Below are 15165 nucleotides of genomic sequence, written 5' to 3' on the forward strand. Positions count from 1 at the left end.
GTCTAGAATCTCGGCCGCAGCACAAATGAACCCAACGTTGCCTGGAGTATTGTGTTTTGTTATTGTCTAGAATTCGCGAGTATGTCCCTTTTCGGACCGATCACGTTGCACATATTATGAGCTCCGCCCTAAGAACTACAAACGCGGTTGACACGGGCACTTTCAAAACCCCCCCACAGATGGAATGGAAGACCACGCGCACTAGAACCAGCAACAAGAAAATCAACAGAATTCATGGAAAGATTGCAAAAGCCAGACAGTGATAGGGATTCGCTGACTCTCGCCGACCCAACTAATACCCAAGAGTGTCTTTTGAGAAACAGATAGTACTTGTGAATCTTGCTGGAGGGTATTTACCAGATTATAAAAGTGTACGAGTCATACGATCAGTCACGTGACATTCTATATACCGCCCCTCCTATCCCAACAATCGGCAATGACAGTGGCATTGATGATGGTTGCTCTGTTGGCCTTCGTTGTCAACTGGCTTCTGGAGGACAGAAGATCGTGCAACTCCATTCCGTCGCCCAGTGCGTGCCGACACCATCATGCTGTGTTCATACTCCTACGTGGACAGGTAATACGATGTTCGATCCTTGGGCCCCCCGCCGCCCACTTCCCCTTCTCACATGTGCGGAGATGAGCGACGGGAACAAGCCAGGGGAGGGGGGACCCGGAATATAAACTCTGCGGTTTCGTGGGCTGTCGCCTCAGCCACCGAACCAGAAGAACTGGCGAAAGTCGGCCCTTTCGGAGCCGCTCGTGTCCGCCTGTCCGTCCGTTCCACGGTGCCGCGGCCCGTGATGGACGCGCATTGCATTAGTGTAGATGGACAAGCCTAGGCAGGGTTTTCGTAGGGCTTCGTTTGGTGATGGGTACCCCGCGGCCTCGGAATCTTTCGTCGCGCCGCGACAGCCCATCGTGGCTGTATTCCTCCAAGCGTGTATAAAGGTTTCATAATTGATTCGCCCGTCATGCCTTCGCCTACCGCAGCACCACCGGCTACACTATCGGCTGCCGCTAGTGCAGTTGTAGGATCAACAGCCTTGTTACCTAATTATAAGACTAGCGACCAAGTTTGATATATTGCTGCTGGAGCCAAGGTTTGGTGCCGCGCCGCCGTTAAGTGGCGCGACTCACCTCCTGGAGACGTCATAGGCCAATGGCGTGGCATTTGTCGTTTGGATCGGCATCGTCCAACGCAAACTTTGTTCGCTCGTGAACACCACGAAAGGGAAGGGGGGAGGGAGGCCTCGAGCAGAACACACAGCAGGCCCGTCGACCAGACGGATAGCCTTCGTCGGCGTGTCGCCGTACTGCCTGTGACTGCAAGGGGAGATTGCAACGCGAGGATGCTGCCATGCAAATGCAATGCAACGCTTTCCGGTCCTCGAGGGTAGGGTTTCAGGCTTGCTGGCCTTTGGGCACGCGCGCCCAAACCACTCCTTGCGCGAACCCGGGATTCAGGCCAGGCTGATAGAAGAGAGTTTTTTTTTTCCCCCAGAAGAGAGAAAGGAGACAACTGGCGAGCGGAAGCGAACCGCCAACGCTGCCCGCGCGCCAACGACGTGGGAAACCCGCAGGGAAAGATGGAGAGTCTATTGACAGTCGGCGAACACGCAACATCACGCCACCGGCAGAAAGTCAAAAGAGAAATGGAGGGGGGAAAAGAGCGGCCAACCAGTCTCTGCTGCCGCGCTGCGCGACGAAACCGGTCAGCTCTTCAAGGTTCCGCGTAACTCTCGCTCAGGCGCTCCGTCCAATCACGCGCGGTTCTCGGCAGCCTCGAAAGGCGAGCCGGGACGGGGGGTTGCGTGGCCGTTGATGCTTTTCTCTCTCTCTCTCTCTCTCTCTCTCTCTCTCTCTCTCTCTCTCTCTCTCTCTCTCTCTCTCTCTCTCTCTCTCTCTCTCTCTCTCTCCGCGCGCCAACGCAAACCCAAATCCACTCTACCTGGTGTGACATGGATGTTGACGTTTGCCGAGTTCGATCGCCCGCAGCAAGTCCAAAATGACAAGCGCGTTCCGGGCGGCCAGAATGCAAGCGATCACTGGTCCCGTGGAAGGCTACCAACAGATTTTGCCCATCTAAGAATAGCGGATGGGGAGAGAGAGGGGGAAGGAGAAAAGAGTGAAGGGCTAGAATGCAGTGTGCTTCGTACGTCTGATCGTTCGGCCAGGGGAGGAGGAGGAGGAGGAGGAGGAGGAGAAGGAGGAGGAGGGGAGGGGAAGGGGTCAATACCTAATGCGCAAACATGACATGGCGGCGCTGTTTTCGGGCCTGCACGAATGACCATCACAATATGGGTGGGAGACCAATCCAGAGCCCAATACTACTAGACCTGCCTTCAGACCAAGCATTCGGGTTCGGCATCCCGGGCATCCCATTCTCTCCCCTTATTCGTTTGCTGGGAATCCCTGCCGTCGTCGGCCGCCAGAGCCCCAACGCCGAGTCATTCGACCGTGGCCGCCGGCCCATCAGACCCAGAAAAGCAATTACTTTGCTACGTCAACTCCGGGGCTGTGATGAACTCTGTTCTGGTGTCGGGTAGGGACCGGGGAGGGAGGCGAACGAACCCTGTAAGGCGCGGACCTCCTCTACCCCCGTGCGACATGCCGGGTTATTTAAGATGGTCGTGCAGTCGCAAAGATCGTAGCAAGAGGTTCGTTCTAGTTCGTTAGCCTCGAGCTGAACATAATTCCAACTTCACCACATTCGTTACAGGTTTTCCTTCAGCAGGAAAAACAAACGCCCCGCAAACCCAAATGTCGTTCTTTAAACTGTCGCTCGCGACCTTGCTGGCCGCCGGCAGCGCTTCCGCCGCGCCCGCCGCCGAGCTGTGCCCGCCGAACGGCATGGTGGCCTCGAGCTACTTCGCCGGCTTCCACGCCAACCGCGGGTTCCCCGTGTCCAGCATCCCGTGGGAGAAGTACACCGACGTCAAGTACGCCTTCGCCGAGACGAACCCCGACGGCACCCTCAACCTGTCCAAGTCCGCCCCCGACCAGATCCCCGCATTCGTCGCGGGCGCTCATGCGCACGTAAGTTCTTATGTTACACACACTTCAGATAGTGCCTCTTTGTGTTACACGACGAATTGCTGACTCTTTCCCCCGCAGAACGTCAAGGCCCTCATCTCCATGGGTGGCTGGACCGGAAGTCGCTTCTTCAGCTCCGCCATTGCAACGCCCGAGAACCGCACCGCCTTCGTCAAGAACGCCTTGGACCTTGTCCAGCAGTACAACCTGGACGGTAAGTTTCTGACGGGGGCAGTATTAGACCCGATGGAGAGTGAGAGAGAGAAACTGACAAAAGACATCAGGTCTCGACTTTGACTGGGAGTACCCCAACCGCCAGGGTCTTGGCTGCAACGTCATCAACCCCGACGACACGGCCAACTTCGCCCTCTTCCTCCAGGAGCTGAGGCAGAAGCAGCCCAAGCAGCTGTACCTGACGGCGGCGACCAGCCTGTTCCCGTGGAACGACGCCGCCGGTAACGCCAGCACCAACGGCGCGCTCGCGCCCTTCGCCCAGTCGCTCGACTACCTCATGGTCATGGGCTATGACATCTACGGCGCCTGGGCTCCCACCGGCGGCCCCAACGCCCCCCTCGCCTTCGCCTGCGACTCGCGCAACAACCAGGGCGGCATCACGGAGGGCGTCAACAAGTGGGTCGCCGCCGGCATCCCCACCGAGAAGATCGTCCTCGCCGTCCCCGCCTACGGCCACGGCTTCTCCGTCAACTCGACCAGCGCCTTCACCGCGCCCGGCGTCCTCAACGCCTTCCCGCCCCAGAACAGCAGCAACCGCTTCCAGGGCAGCAGCTGGGACGACGACCCACCGGTCGACGAGTGCGGCAACGCCCAGCCCCATAGCGGCACTTACACCTTCTGGAGCATGATCAACGAGGCCAAGTTCCTCGACGCCTCCGGCAACCCCAGCCCGGGCATCGCCTCCGGATTCGACAACTGCAGCCAGACGGTATGTTATTGAAACCCCCCTTGTTGGAAGCGACTGGTGCATGGTTCCGGACGATGAAGGCTAATGAGTTTTGTGAATGACAGCCCTTCCTTTACGACCAGGCCCGCCAGATCTGGGTCTCGTACGACAACGTCCAGTCCCTGGGCGCCAAGGGCCAGTACATCAAGTCGAACAAGCTGGCCGGTTTCGCCATGTACGAGACTGGCGGCGACTTCAACAACATCCTCCTGGATGCCATCCGCTCTGGTGTGGGCTTGTAAGGGACGTCGGGCTCGGGAGGGTCGATAGGTTAGATGAAATGTCTCGGCGATAGCTTTAATGCGACATTTTCCCCAAAGGATACGATACCGTGCTTTCTGTGATCGTCCGTTGGGTCGTGTATGAGACGACTTACATTCATTCGTGACACCATCGGCTCGAGATGTGATTGCGTGGCGGCGTAGGCCAACAACCTGAAGGGCTCTTCCTGGCGTGCGTAGAAGTTTCATTCTATCTGCCCTACGGGCAACGAAGGTCGTGTTGAAGCATACAGCTATGAGATGCTACGACTCTAGAGCCAATTGTGGCTGTCCTTTTCGCTGTATACTGAAAGCCAGTTTCACCCGTTGGTGAAAGGAAGTCCGGGAACTGCTTTGATGGACAGCAGGCAGACTAGTCAGTTTAAACGGCATTCATGCCATCCTTACAGAACAATGAACACAACCAGCCTTGTGAGTCTTTGAGTTGCTAGTCAACCTCTAGTCAACTTGCTCAATGCTAGTTGTCTCTCTCAGAAACATCAACTATCAATCTGGAAGAAGTGGGACGGGTGGACTCAGTTCCCTCTCCTCGTCGATCAAAGCCAAACTTCTCTCCCTCCCTCTTCAGCAACCCAGATTCTTCCACCTCTCTCTCTTCACCATTTTCAACTAGAAACAAGTGTTGTCATCATTTTGCCTCAACAACAACAACAATGTTCGAAGCAGCTCGGATCGTTCAAAGAGATACATGGTCAACGGGGGCTTAAGCAGCTCCCGTTGCCCCCGTCGATCGAGTTGGTCCCGTCGGCATCGTTGCCCAACAATGAGCTCTGGTTCCAACCCGTTCCAAACCACCGCCCTACCTCTTCCGCCATGTTTGAACACCACCTTTGAACAACAACACGCTGTATCACGTACTGAAGCCCAGCAGTCGGTGAGACTTTTCTCACTGCCTCATCTTGGCAACCGCCTTGCAGTCTCGAGACCACAAAGCTCAACGCAGTCCACTCAACATTCACGTCGCCTCATCACGTCTCAGACACACTCAAAGCGCGAGTTCGATCGGAACGGTTCCTCTCTCCTCTGGCTCCTTCCACATCAAGAGAGAACGGTCTTTCCTCGATCCCCATTATTCAAAATATCAATCGTCTGCTCGAAACAAGTTCAAATCTTGCAAACCTCACAACAACCCAACTTCCAACCCGGCTGCCCACCAAAAAATCAAGCAAGCAAACAAAAACAACCAACTGCATTCACCCAAGCTCTACACAATCAAGCCTGCAATCTCTTCTCACAGTAAGCATGCGTCACCACCTCCAAGAAGTCTCACCCCGCTGACCTCCCCTTCGTAGGCCATGCCTGCCAAAGCCGCCCTCCCAGTCCCCGGCATCGCCGCCACCGAGGCCGAGATCAAGCTCGCCTTCGCCGTCCTCAAGTTCATGCGCCGCCCCAACACCACCGCCGTCTACGACGGGATCGCCGTCGAGGCCGGCTCCGCCAGCGGCGACAGCGTGCGTCACGGCGTCCGCAAGGCCGCCGACAAGCACGGCTGGTTCTCCCAGGCCCCCGCCGAGGATCCGGCCTCCGGCCCCGCCACTCCGCGCCCCAAGAAAGCCGCCACTCCCCGCAAGAAGAAGATCGCCGAGGTCGACGAGGAGGATGAAGCTGGAACCGCCGCCGCCGGACAGCGAGATGAGGAGGGCACTCCGAAGACGAAGCGCGCCCGCAAGGCAAAGAGCAAGGACAAGGCCGTCGCCGCCGCCGTCGTCACGGAGGAGGAGACCTCTGGGGGCGAGAAAGAGAACAAGGACGGTGCCGCTGCTGCTCCTACTCCTGTGTCTGAGGAGGAGTGAAATGATGAATAGTGGTCCAATGCGGGAGGTTGCTACATGGATGTCCGGCTTGACAGCGGACGGGAAAAGACTGCTCTGGTTCTGGAGGGTTCGTTTGACGGCACCTAGGCTGCGACGGGACATGGACGTTTTTGGCGGTAACTACGGTTTCCGCTTATCTGCTTTGCTTGTCGTGACGGTTACGAGACGGGGCGGTAATCGTCGCATGAGGCACTTGAAACTCTTACGAAATTATGGTTTTGCTCAAATGGAAAAAAAGCCCTTGCGTCTACTTGTCGTCCGTCGCATCATGAATATTGAATAACCTAGACGACTGATCTCTCACCTCCCAGTGGCAAGCAGCCCTGCACCTGGGCCCTGGCCCACGTTGGCAGCGGCAGAGAAGAGATCTCTCTTTATCCGCCTTAAATCCCTTCGGAAAAGTCCGCAGGGCTGGAAGCATCGCTGCTCGGCCTTCGGCATTGAAGAATGACCAGCCTGATACAAACAAGCCGACAATATACGTCTCGAAACAGGATGGGTAATTGGCCGCTAAGCAACGAGGCCACGTGCGCGTTGGATGGAAGATGATTATTGTTCATAATTCATTAGCTTGTGCTACCTGAGCCCCATGCTCGTGTTCACGTCCAGCCCAGACCTGCCGGCAACTGGTGTATTTCCCGCCCCTATGCAGTTTCCTGTTTCCAGTATGTCTTCCATACGATGCCCGGTTCCGAATGCCTTTCTCAGTAGCGAGGGTTCTCGCCGTACTGGTTGTGGTCTGGGTTGCCGCCGTAGTTCTGCCCCCCTCCGTAATTCTGGTTTCCGCTGTAGCTCTGGCTCTGGCCCTGTCCGTAGCCCTGTTGCTGCTCCGAGTGGTACTGCTGGTATGACTGAGGCGGCCAGTTCTCGCTGGGCCGGTACTCTTGGTGAGACTGGTACTGCTGATGCTGATCCGGCCGGTATTCCTGGTGCGGCGGAGGGTTGTACGCCGGCTGATGCGACCCTTGGCCCCCGTACTGGTCATGCTGCTGCGGCGGCGGGGGGGCGTAGTTGCCGCCCTGGGGAGGTCCGGATGGGTGGCCGCCCGCGCCGCCGAGCTGCGACCCCGCCGTCGGCGCGCCGACGCTGACGTTCTCGTTGCCAATGTCGTCGGGAACGTGGATCTTGACCTTGGGGAGGTACTTTTGCACCTTTTGCTCGACCATGTTCTGCACAAAGACCCAGCTCTCGCGCTCGAATCGGCGGTGGCCGCCGTTGACGACGCCGAGGATGCTCTCGCGCAGCGTCTCCTGCACCTTGCGGACCAGGCCGCGGATCTTGTTGACCAGCTTGACCTTGATGTCGTCGCCGAAGCCGCGGTCGGCGTGGCCGCCAGCGTCGCGATCGAGCTGCGCGTCGAACGGGTTCCCGCCGAGGATCTTCTCGAGAGGCCGCTGGAAGGCGTCGGGCAACAGCTCAAAGAGCTGCTTCTCGATGCCGCCGAGGATCTTTCGGAACTCAAGGCGCACGTCGCGGTGCACCTTGGCGAGGCCGGTGCTCAGCTTGTCGCTGATGACCCTCGAGAAGCCGCTGCCGCCGCCCTCGCCCTCGCCCTCACGGTCGCCGACGCCGCGGGAACCGGCCTCCTGGGAGCTCTTCTTGTTGCCGAACAGGCCGCCGAGACCCTTGACCAGGTCCTTGACGTGGTCCTCGATCTCGCCCTTGACGCCGTCGCCAAGGTCGCGCGTGCTCGTGTTGCCGCGCAGCCAACGCTTGATGTGGTCCAGGGCGATTCGGGTGAACTGCTCAGCGATTGGCGCGTGCTGCTCCCTCAGCTTCAGGCCGACCTTCTCCTTAATCTCGGGGCTTATGGCGCGGGCCTTCTCCTCCGGGTTCCGCGCGGCATCTTTGACCGTGTTGCTCAGGACGCCGAGCAGGCCGTCGAGCTCGAAGCGCTGTCCCCCGGGACCTTTATTCTTGTCCAAGTGGTCTTGCACGACGTTGATGGCGGAGGAGAGGAAGCCCTTGGCACTGGAGAAGGAGTCACTGTGACTGACGCCGCGCGACTGGGTCTCAGGACCGCCGGCGCCGGCGCCTTCGGTGAGGTTGAAGATGTCCCGCAGGTCGTCGCCGGCCTCGTCGGTGATGACGCTGAAGCTGCGGGTGAGCTTGCCAATCTCATCGGCAAAGGGGAGGGACTGGACTCCGTAGGCATCTGGGGGCGCGTCGTTGAGACCTCGCGAGCCGTCGCCGGAGGACTTGTCTTTGTTGAATAGGGAGCGGAAAGCGTCGATGACTTGGTCTTCGAGACTGTCGATGGTCCTCGTCTGGAACGTGTCGATCTCGGCGGCGATGCGGGGTTGGATCTGGGGGGCGAGGGAGTCGACGTACTCGTCGACCTTTGTCATCAAGACATCGGGGAGGCCGCGAGAGTTGGACATTGTAGCTATAGGCCGTTCGAGAAGGAAGAGGATCGAAATCGGATCGGGGGATGGAGAACACACACCGTTGAACGATGGATTGGCGATAGTGCTGCACTAGCTCGAGTACCTTCCTTGGGTCAGGGTCCCTTGGTGGGGAGAGCTTGGAGATGAGTTGAGCTGAGCTGTGTCACGTGGGGGTTGAAACTGCCCAGTCAGATGACGTCATGGAGTACGTACATATGAGGGGCAGTCCGGCTCCCCGCATGGTACGTACACTTTCTCAGCGATGAAATCTCACTCATCTGCGTTCCTCATCTCATCGGCCACTCAGGGAGACTGAGTCCAGTGCCATTGGATGCGATCCTGAGGAGACCTAGGCTGGGGCCAATACCGTCTTGGCATATCGAACGGAAAGTGTTGTCTCTTATTTCCTCAGCGACGCTAAGATGAGCTTCTTGTAGCCCTCGACCGCGAGCTCCAGGTCCGAGACAGTGATCCTTTCATCCGCCGAGTGGGCGACGAGGATGCTCCCGGGTCCGTACAGGTACCGCTTGTGCGTGCCGTTCAGATGAGGAACATCAGTGTAGTAGTTGACGACAGTGGTGTTGAAACCTTTCGCCATGTCAGTGAGAGACTCTCTGGGATACGCCGAAGGGGGGGGGGGACATGTGGCTCACCTTCGACGTCGTAATCCAAGCTCACAGGTAATCCTTGGACTGTGAACACCAGTTCCACATACTCCGGCGTCACTTCGGACACGGCCTCGCTGAGAATGTCCTTGATCCCCTCCAAGTCCTCCGTCGCTGCTCGAATGCTAGCCCTCCCCGCCGCGCTCTCCGCGATGACGTTGGAAGCGACGCCGCCCTCGACAACGCCAATGTTCAGCGTGGTGTCCCCAAACTCCTCCGTCGAGGGCAGCGGCGTGTTCAGGATCTTCTTAAGAGCGCGGACGAGGAGGTCGATGGCGCTTCTCCCGTACTCGGGGTACCCGGAGTGGCCGGCCACGCCGACGGCCGTCATGTTGAACGCCAGAACGCCCTTGTGCGCCCGCACGAGCTTGTTCTCCGTCGGCTCGCCAAAGATGACGGCGTCCCAAGCGAGGCCCAGCCCATTCGCCGCCACCATGCCATCGCCCCCGGACTCCTCGCCGACGACGAAGAGGAGCGCGACGTCGCCCTCGCCGACCTCGCCGCTGGCGAGCAGGGCCTCGACCGCCGTTATCTGCGCTGCGGCGCTGCCCTTGGCGTCGGACGTGCCGCGGCCCCGGATCTCGTCGCCGGCGCGCGAGTACGGCACGTACGGCGGCACCGTGTCGATGTGCGAGGTGACAAGGACACGCGCAGAGCGGCTGCTACCCGGGTACGCGTAGACGTTCTGCCGGGTGCCCTCGACGGTCTGCAGCTCGACAGTGAAGTTGGCCTCGAGGTAGGACTTGAGGGCCTGCGTCCCAAGGCCTTCGGCCTCGGTCGTCGAGTCGGCCTCGACGAGGGTCTTGTGTAACGCGAGGAGCGCCTCGGTGTAGGATGCAGCCCACGCCGACACACCAAGGAGCGCGGCCGCGAGTGTTATTTTGCTGAGCATCTTCATTATGAGAGATTCTTCAAGTATTTAGGGAAACACCGACCTCTGTACCGAAATGTGATTGTTCAACGATGATAGGAGCTACGGGCTGAATGAGGGGTAACGCTGCGCTAAGATGACGACGGTCGGGATTATGCACGACGTCGGACAAGGCTTCGGCTACATCCTTGTTGATCGGTACTGAACACGGAGTTTAGGAAGCAAAAGAAACCAACTAGCCGCCGGGTATGATATGGATTGCTGAGCCCGGGAGCGTCAGACCTGATGCCACGCCGCCGGGTGGAGGAGACGAAGGAATGTTGCGCCACATGACAAAAGCCATATGCAACGTACTGCAGCCACAACGGCTAACGTTGGGGCATTTCGTGGAGCGCGCTAGTTATTATCAATCATTTCCCGAAGACGGCTTATAAATGCATTCTGGGCTCAACGACGAACTAAGTCCGAAACTTAACCTGGCGATGCCCTCAAACCCAGCAAATGCTAAGGCCGAACCGCCAGCAGTTGTCTAGGCGGAAACTGACAATAGGGCTTTGGGTTTTGGCTATGGTGTCTGAGCTTTGGACTTGCGATGAGATGATGGAACTATGATATGATGAAACGATGAGACTATGAGAGACTATGAGACAATGAGATGATGAGATGGTGACCGCCAAACACCGAAATCCCGGGATTTCTAAGCAATATGGGCCCATTTGAGTGGTTCCCGTCCCCGTCCCAGATTTCTATGCACTTCCAATTACTAATTCGGGCGCAACTCATATATCAACTCCAAGCCACCCTATCCATCACCAAGGACCAAATCTCGAAATCCAACATTGTCGAGGACTCTTTGTACTTTGTTCAAGCTTCACCGACCATTTCCAACTCATACCCTCGAAGCACGGAGAAAAAAGTCACCAAACAGCCACCAGCAAAAGTCCCAACCATGACCGGCACCATGAGAGCCCTCGTCTCCCAAGGCGACAAGACCGCCAAGGTCCAAGAGGCAAGCTAGAAGTCTCATGTCCTCCGTCTTCCCGTTCACCGTTACTGACCTCGAATCCTCCAGGTCCCGAAGCCGCAGCCCGGTCCCGGCGAGATCCTCATCAAGGTCTCCGTCGTGGCCCAGAACCCGACCGACTGGAAGTCCACCGCCGCCGCCCCGGCTGGCCGCATCGTCGGCTGCGACTTCGCCGGCACAGTCGCGGACCCCAACGGCGCGCCCTTCCGCGAGGGCCAGCGCGTCGCCGGCTGGGTCCACGGCCTGTGGGAGAACCCCCCGCGCGGCGCCTTCGCCGAGTACCTCGTCACCGAGAGCACGCTCGTCTTCCCCGTCCCCGACGCCCTCACCGACGCCGAGGCCGCCGTCATCTCCCTGGCCTTCGCCACCGCCGTCCAGGCCCTGTTCCAGCGCCTCCGCCTCCCCGAGCCCAAGCCCGACGGGACCCCCGCCGTCGCCGCCGCCACCGCCGACGAGCGCATCCCCCTGCTCATCAACGGGGCCACCAGCAGCGTGGGCATGTACGCGGTCCAGCTCGCCAAGATGGCCGGCCTCCGCGTCATCGCGACCGGCAGCAAGAAGAATCACGCGCTGCTCAAGCGCCTCGGCGCCGACGTCACCATCGACTACCGCGACGCGAACTGGGTCGAGCTGCTAAGGGCCGCGGCGGGCAACAACCTCCGCCACGCGTTCGACACTATCAGCGAGGTCGAGACCACAAAGGCCGTCGTCCGGGCCGTCTCGCCCGGCGGCCACGTCGTGTGCATCCTGCCGCGCAAGGCCGACGAGGTCGGCGCCCCCGAGGGCGTCCGGGTAGAGAGCACGCTCGCGTACACCGTCTTCGGCCGCCACGTCAAGTACGGCTCTTACGACAACACGGACGGGCCGAGGCCCGAGGACAAGGCGTTCTGGGAGAAGTACCTCACGCTCCTGCCCAAGTGGCTGGAGGAGGGCAAGATCAAGCCAAACCCGCAGAGGGAGCTCGGCGGGCTGGAGGACACCCCGAAGGGCTTCGAGCTGCAGGCCAAGGGCGGCGTGAGTGCCGAGAAACTGGTCTACAGGATTTCCCAGTGATTGTTTGTCCCTTGGGCCGGATGTATGCAAGGTGAATCTGACGTCAACTAGCTCGGTCAGTCACGCCTGTAAAGTGGCATCAGTGTGTTGATTATTAGCAAAGGTAATGAGCGAGAGAATGCAACAACCTCACAGGGCAACAAGTCCCATTCATAGTGTCTAGAGGTTAGCTATGCAACGTGGAAGCCCCATGAAACAGATACTTGAGTAAATACTCAATTGAACACTCAGGTGAATATCCCCGACGACGACAAAGAAAGTGTTGGATGCCGGTGATGGATGACCGCCTTTGGCCCGTTGTCCACGTTCTCAATATCCTTGAGTGTGTTGTATGTTGCTGAGCTCCTCATCCAAACCTTCTAGTCCCTCTTGTCCTTCTTGTCCACCTGAGGATTCCAGCCAACAGTTCCGACTGTGGTATGGGATTCAACGAAGGTCCAGCTCCCTCCTCGTCTTTGTCTTCCTGCTCAACAGCCTCTCTGGAGAGCGTGATGGTTCCACATACATCGCCAGAGACCTTCGTCTTCCCTCCCGAGAGCTCGTCTGAGGTAGTGGCGGAGTTGTCCGAGGAATAGCCCTTTTAAGGCTGTTCTTTCTTGGGCCTTCTCTCCTCGAAAAAGTCGACAAAAACAGTGTATTTCGGGTTGTCCACCAAACCACCAAACGTTATCATCATCCATTGGTAGAGTAAAGGCGTGTGTTCGTGATGGTCTGGTGGGCCCCGCCACTCCAGAGGGACCCAACCTCTGAAACGCTCCAATATTTTATGCCCGAATCTGGGGATTGTGTGGTGTTTGGTGGGGAAGTGCTTCCAGAACTCGGCAGGAGATGTCCGCTGCTGGTCGATGATTGCACGTCCGTAGTCCACCAGAACGGCCCGGGGTTTGTTGTGGTTTCTGGGCATCGTGATAATGACGTTCTTCGGAAGGACCCCGCAATGATCGAGACCAGCAAATTCTTGGGTGATGATACCGTCCATAAGCTGAGCCATGATCTGCATGCGTTGACCTTGTTTGGTGGTGAAGCTTGCGGAGTATTTGGTCTTTTCATAGAGCCGGACCCTCCCCTCGACAGGGCCCCAAGGGTAGAACAGATCTTGCAGACAGACACCGTTGACGTACTCGACTGCAAGGACAGCGATTTTGCGAGATCTGCCTCTGAATTCCTGATTGACAGTCGAAACCCTGGCTATTCATCTTCCCTAGAACTGCGGGACGATAGGGGAGTATCCGGTGCTTGTGAATCTTCCAGACCCAAAGGGAGAGTCCAGATGCTTCAGCCGTTTCTTCAAATCTGAGTGATAATTGGAGGTGTGCCCCCGTAAGTGTAAACGCGTATATGGACATGCAGTCAGAAGAGTGCACACCGGATTCTCGTGACATTGCCTTCTCAACTGTCCAGAGGGAAGCCAGACTCTGTTTATTTAGCCAGTAGTGGCATGTCTTACGTTTTTCGAGTGCCGAAACAGTCAGTATGAGTGAACGGTACATAATGACCAAGCTGGTACGGTGTGCCAGTGGTAGCCAGTCATATACATCTTTAAGTATCCCACTTGGAAATAAGACCGGCGCATAACAATACAACCAAAATAACAGGAATGTAAAAGACAGGGCTTGAGCCCGGGAATTCTGCTGCCTTGATGCTACTGCGGATAGAACAGTCGTTTCTTCCCTCTGACTGGGCTTCCTGCCCAATCCGAAAAGGTAGGAAGGGGTGGGAGGGCCAGCAAAGGTCTGTCTTCTACCCAATCTCGCCAGCTGGATTTTGTTCTTCCTTCCCGCGTACCCTCCCTCACTATTTCTCTCCCTCTCTCTCTCTCTCGATTTTCGTGGCATTCGCCAAAAGCCCACCAAGTTTCACCATCCAGTTCAATATCCAGCGTCCGGTAAGCCTACTCTACTCCAACACATAATAACACAGTCACTGATACGCCTGCAGATTGATAACATCGTCCATCCTCTCCCTCTTCAACGGCACCCACCAACCAGCGTCGTTCACGCCGAACCGTGCCTCGCGGCGCCAGAAACGAAATTGGAAGCTGCGACAGCGGCGTTCCTAGGAAAAGCCAGCACGCAAGTACTTCCCAATCTTCTCTCAACATGATATCATTTTAAGGTAACTAATGTCTAGCTCGGAAATCAAATATCCGAGCTTCAGATAGAGCTAGAATTGCTCTGGGCTATCCGCCCCCCCCCCAATATCATCCAAGAGGAGCAGGAGGGTCAGGAGCAGCGCGTATGTCTTCCCCCAATATATTCACAAGACGCTTTTACTAATGCAGAGTTTTCTTGTCTAGGCTCGCACCGGGCTGGCCCGAGGAGGACGGGGAAGGAAAGAGATTTCCGGGGCGGCCGCCCTCGGAGAGACGGCCGAGGAGCCCGGCGAGAACGTCGGGGGGCGGCGGCGGTCAGGACTCCACCGGTGGGGCCGGGATGTGTCGGTGCACCATGGATTCGGTGATATAGCGTACTTCTCTACGCCATCTTTGTGAACTATACAACGTCCGAGAATTCGATTCACATCGCGCACCAAGGATAAAAGCGCAAGGAAGCCCGTGTCCACGAGAAACCCATCAAAAGAGGAGAGGGAGCCGGCCTCGCAGCCGGGCCTTCCCATCCCCAGGACATGCTATACATCCCGAACCAGACAGCCACCGTAGACAAAAAAAGGAAAGACAGTGGTTCATCCCCCTCGAGTAACCTCCCCTCCGCCTGTCACACCGGCGACCTAGTCAGCACCTCAAGAACTCGGCAGACACGGAGAGCTTCGACGTTCCCGGAGGAGCCGGCCATCAAACACAAGTGCGGGGGGTCCGTCGACACCATTCCCCTCCCCCCCCCACCAGTCTCTAGTCCGCCTTAGCAGCTTTGACTGGCTTGGGTCCTTGACGCAACGCAACCAGCCTTTCCCCCATCATCGTCTTTGATTGGTCGCCGTTGTTGACTGACAGGCGCGGGGACCGCCGACGGCAAACATCATTGTGCATCAAGGTTGTCACACTTCCCCCTGCCTACCATGCTAGCCATTTCCCACCCCAAAGGCACATGCAAGACTTGCTGCCAGCAACGCAGCA

At 57.8% G+C, this 15165-nt stretch overlaps 6 protein-coding genes across 6 annotated transcripts; 3 read left to right on the top strand and 3 right to left on the bottom strand.

Annotated features, from left to right (window-relative positions):
* The first annotated feature begins 2677 nt into the window (after window positions 1-2677).
* On the top strand, window positions 2678-4703 carry LY79DRAFT_564745 (family 18 glycosyl hydrolase). The gene is made up of 4 exons (XM_060558689.1): window positions 2678-3039; window positions 3118-3250; window positions 3321-3979; window positions 4063-4703. The coding sequence occupies exons 1-4, from the start codon at window positions 2764-2766 to the stop codon at window positions 4237-4239; spliced, it is 1245 nt and encodes a 414-aa protein (XP_060410388.1). The 5' UTR covers window positions 2678-2763; the 3' UTR covers window positions 4240-4703.
* An 870-nt stretch (window positions 4704-5573) lies between these two features.
* Window positions 5574-6071, top strand: LY79DRAFT_582680 (uncharacterized protein; the record flags this gene model as incomplete). The annotated part of the gene is made up of 1 exon (XM_060560278.1): window positions 5574-6071. The coding sequence occupies one exon, from the start codon at window positions 5574-5576 to the stop codon at window positions 6069-6071; it is 498 nt and encodes a 165-aa protein (XP_060410389.1).
* Window positions 6072-6796: 725 nt separating this feature from the next.
* Window positions 6797-8473, bottom strand: LY79DRAFT_593009 (uncharacterized protein; the record flags this gene model as incomplete). The annotated part of the gene is made up of 1 exon (XM_060561502.1): window positions 6797-8473. The coding sequence occupies one exon, from the start codon at window positions 8471-8473 to the stop codon at window positions 6797-6799; it is 1677 nt and encodes a 558-aa protein (XP_060410390.1).
* A 406-nt stretch (window positions 8474-8879) lies between these two features.
* On the bottom strand, window positions 8880-10042 carry LY79DRAFT_523056 (uncharacterized protein; the record flags this gene model as incomplete). The annotated part of the gene is made up of 2 exons (XM_060555496.1): window positions 8880-9067; window positions 9133-10042. The coding sequence occupies 2 exons, from the start codon at window positions 10040-10042 to the stop codon at window positions 8880-8882; spliced, it is 1098 nt and encodes a 365-aa protein (XP_060410391.1).
* A 922-nt stretch (window positions 10043-10964) lies between these two features.
* On the top strand, window positions 10965-12092 carry LY79DRAFT_593011 (zinc-binding dehydrogenase; the record flags this gene model as incomplete). Its single annotated transcript, XM_060561503.1, has 2 exons — window positions 10965-11024; window positions 11088-12092. 2 exons carry the CDS (start codon window positions 10965-10967, stop codon window positions 12090-12092), a joined length of 1065 nt encoding a protein of 354 aa, XP_060410392.1.
* Window positions 12093-12672: 580 nt separating this feature from the next.
* Window positions 12673-13281, bottom strand: LY79DRAFT_523031 (uncharacterized protein; the record flags this gene model as incomplete). Its single annotated transcript, XM_060555493.1, has 1 exon — window positions 12673-13281. A coding segment is annotated over one exon (609 nt), but the record flags the coding sequence as incomplete, so codon positions are not given.
* Window positions 13282-15165: the final 1884 nt, after the last annotated feature.

Source organism: Colletotrichum navitas (assembly GCF_030913465.1).
Source record: "Colletotrichum navitas strain CBS 125086 chromosome Unknown LY79scaffold_69, whole genome shotgun sequence".
In the NCBI taxonomy this organism is placed as follows: domain Eukaryota; kingdom Fungi; phylum Ascomycota; class Sordariomycetes; order Glomerellales; family Glomerellaceae; genus Colletotrichum; species Colletotrichum navitas.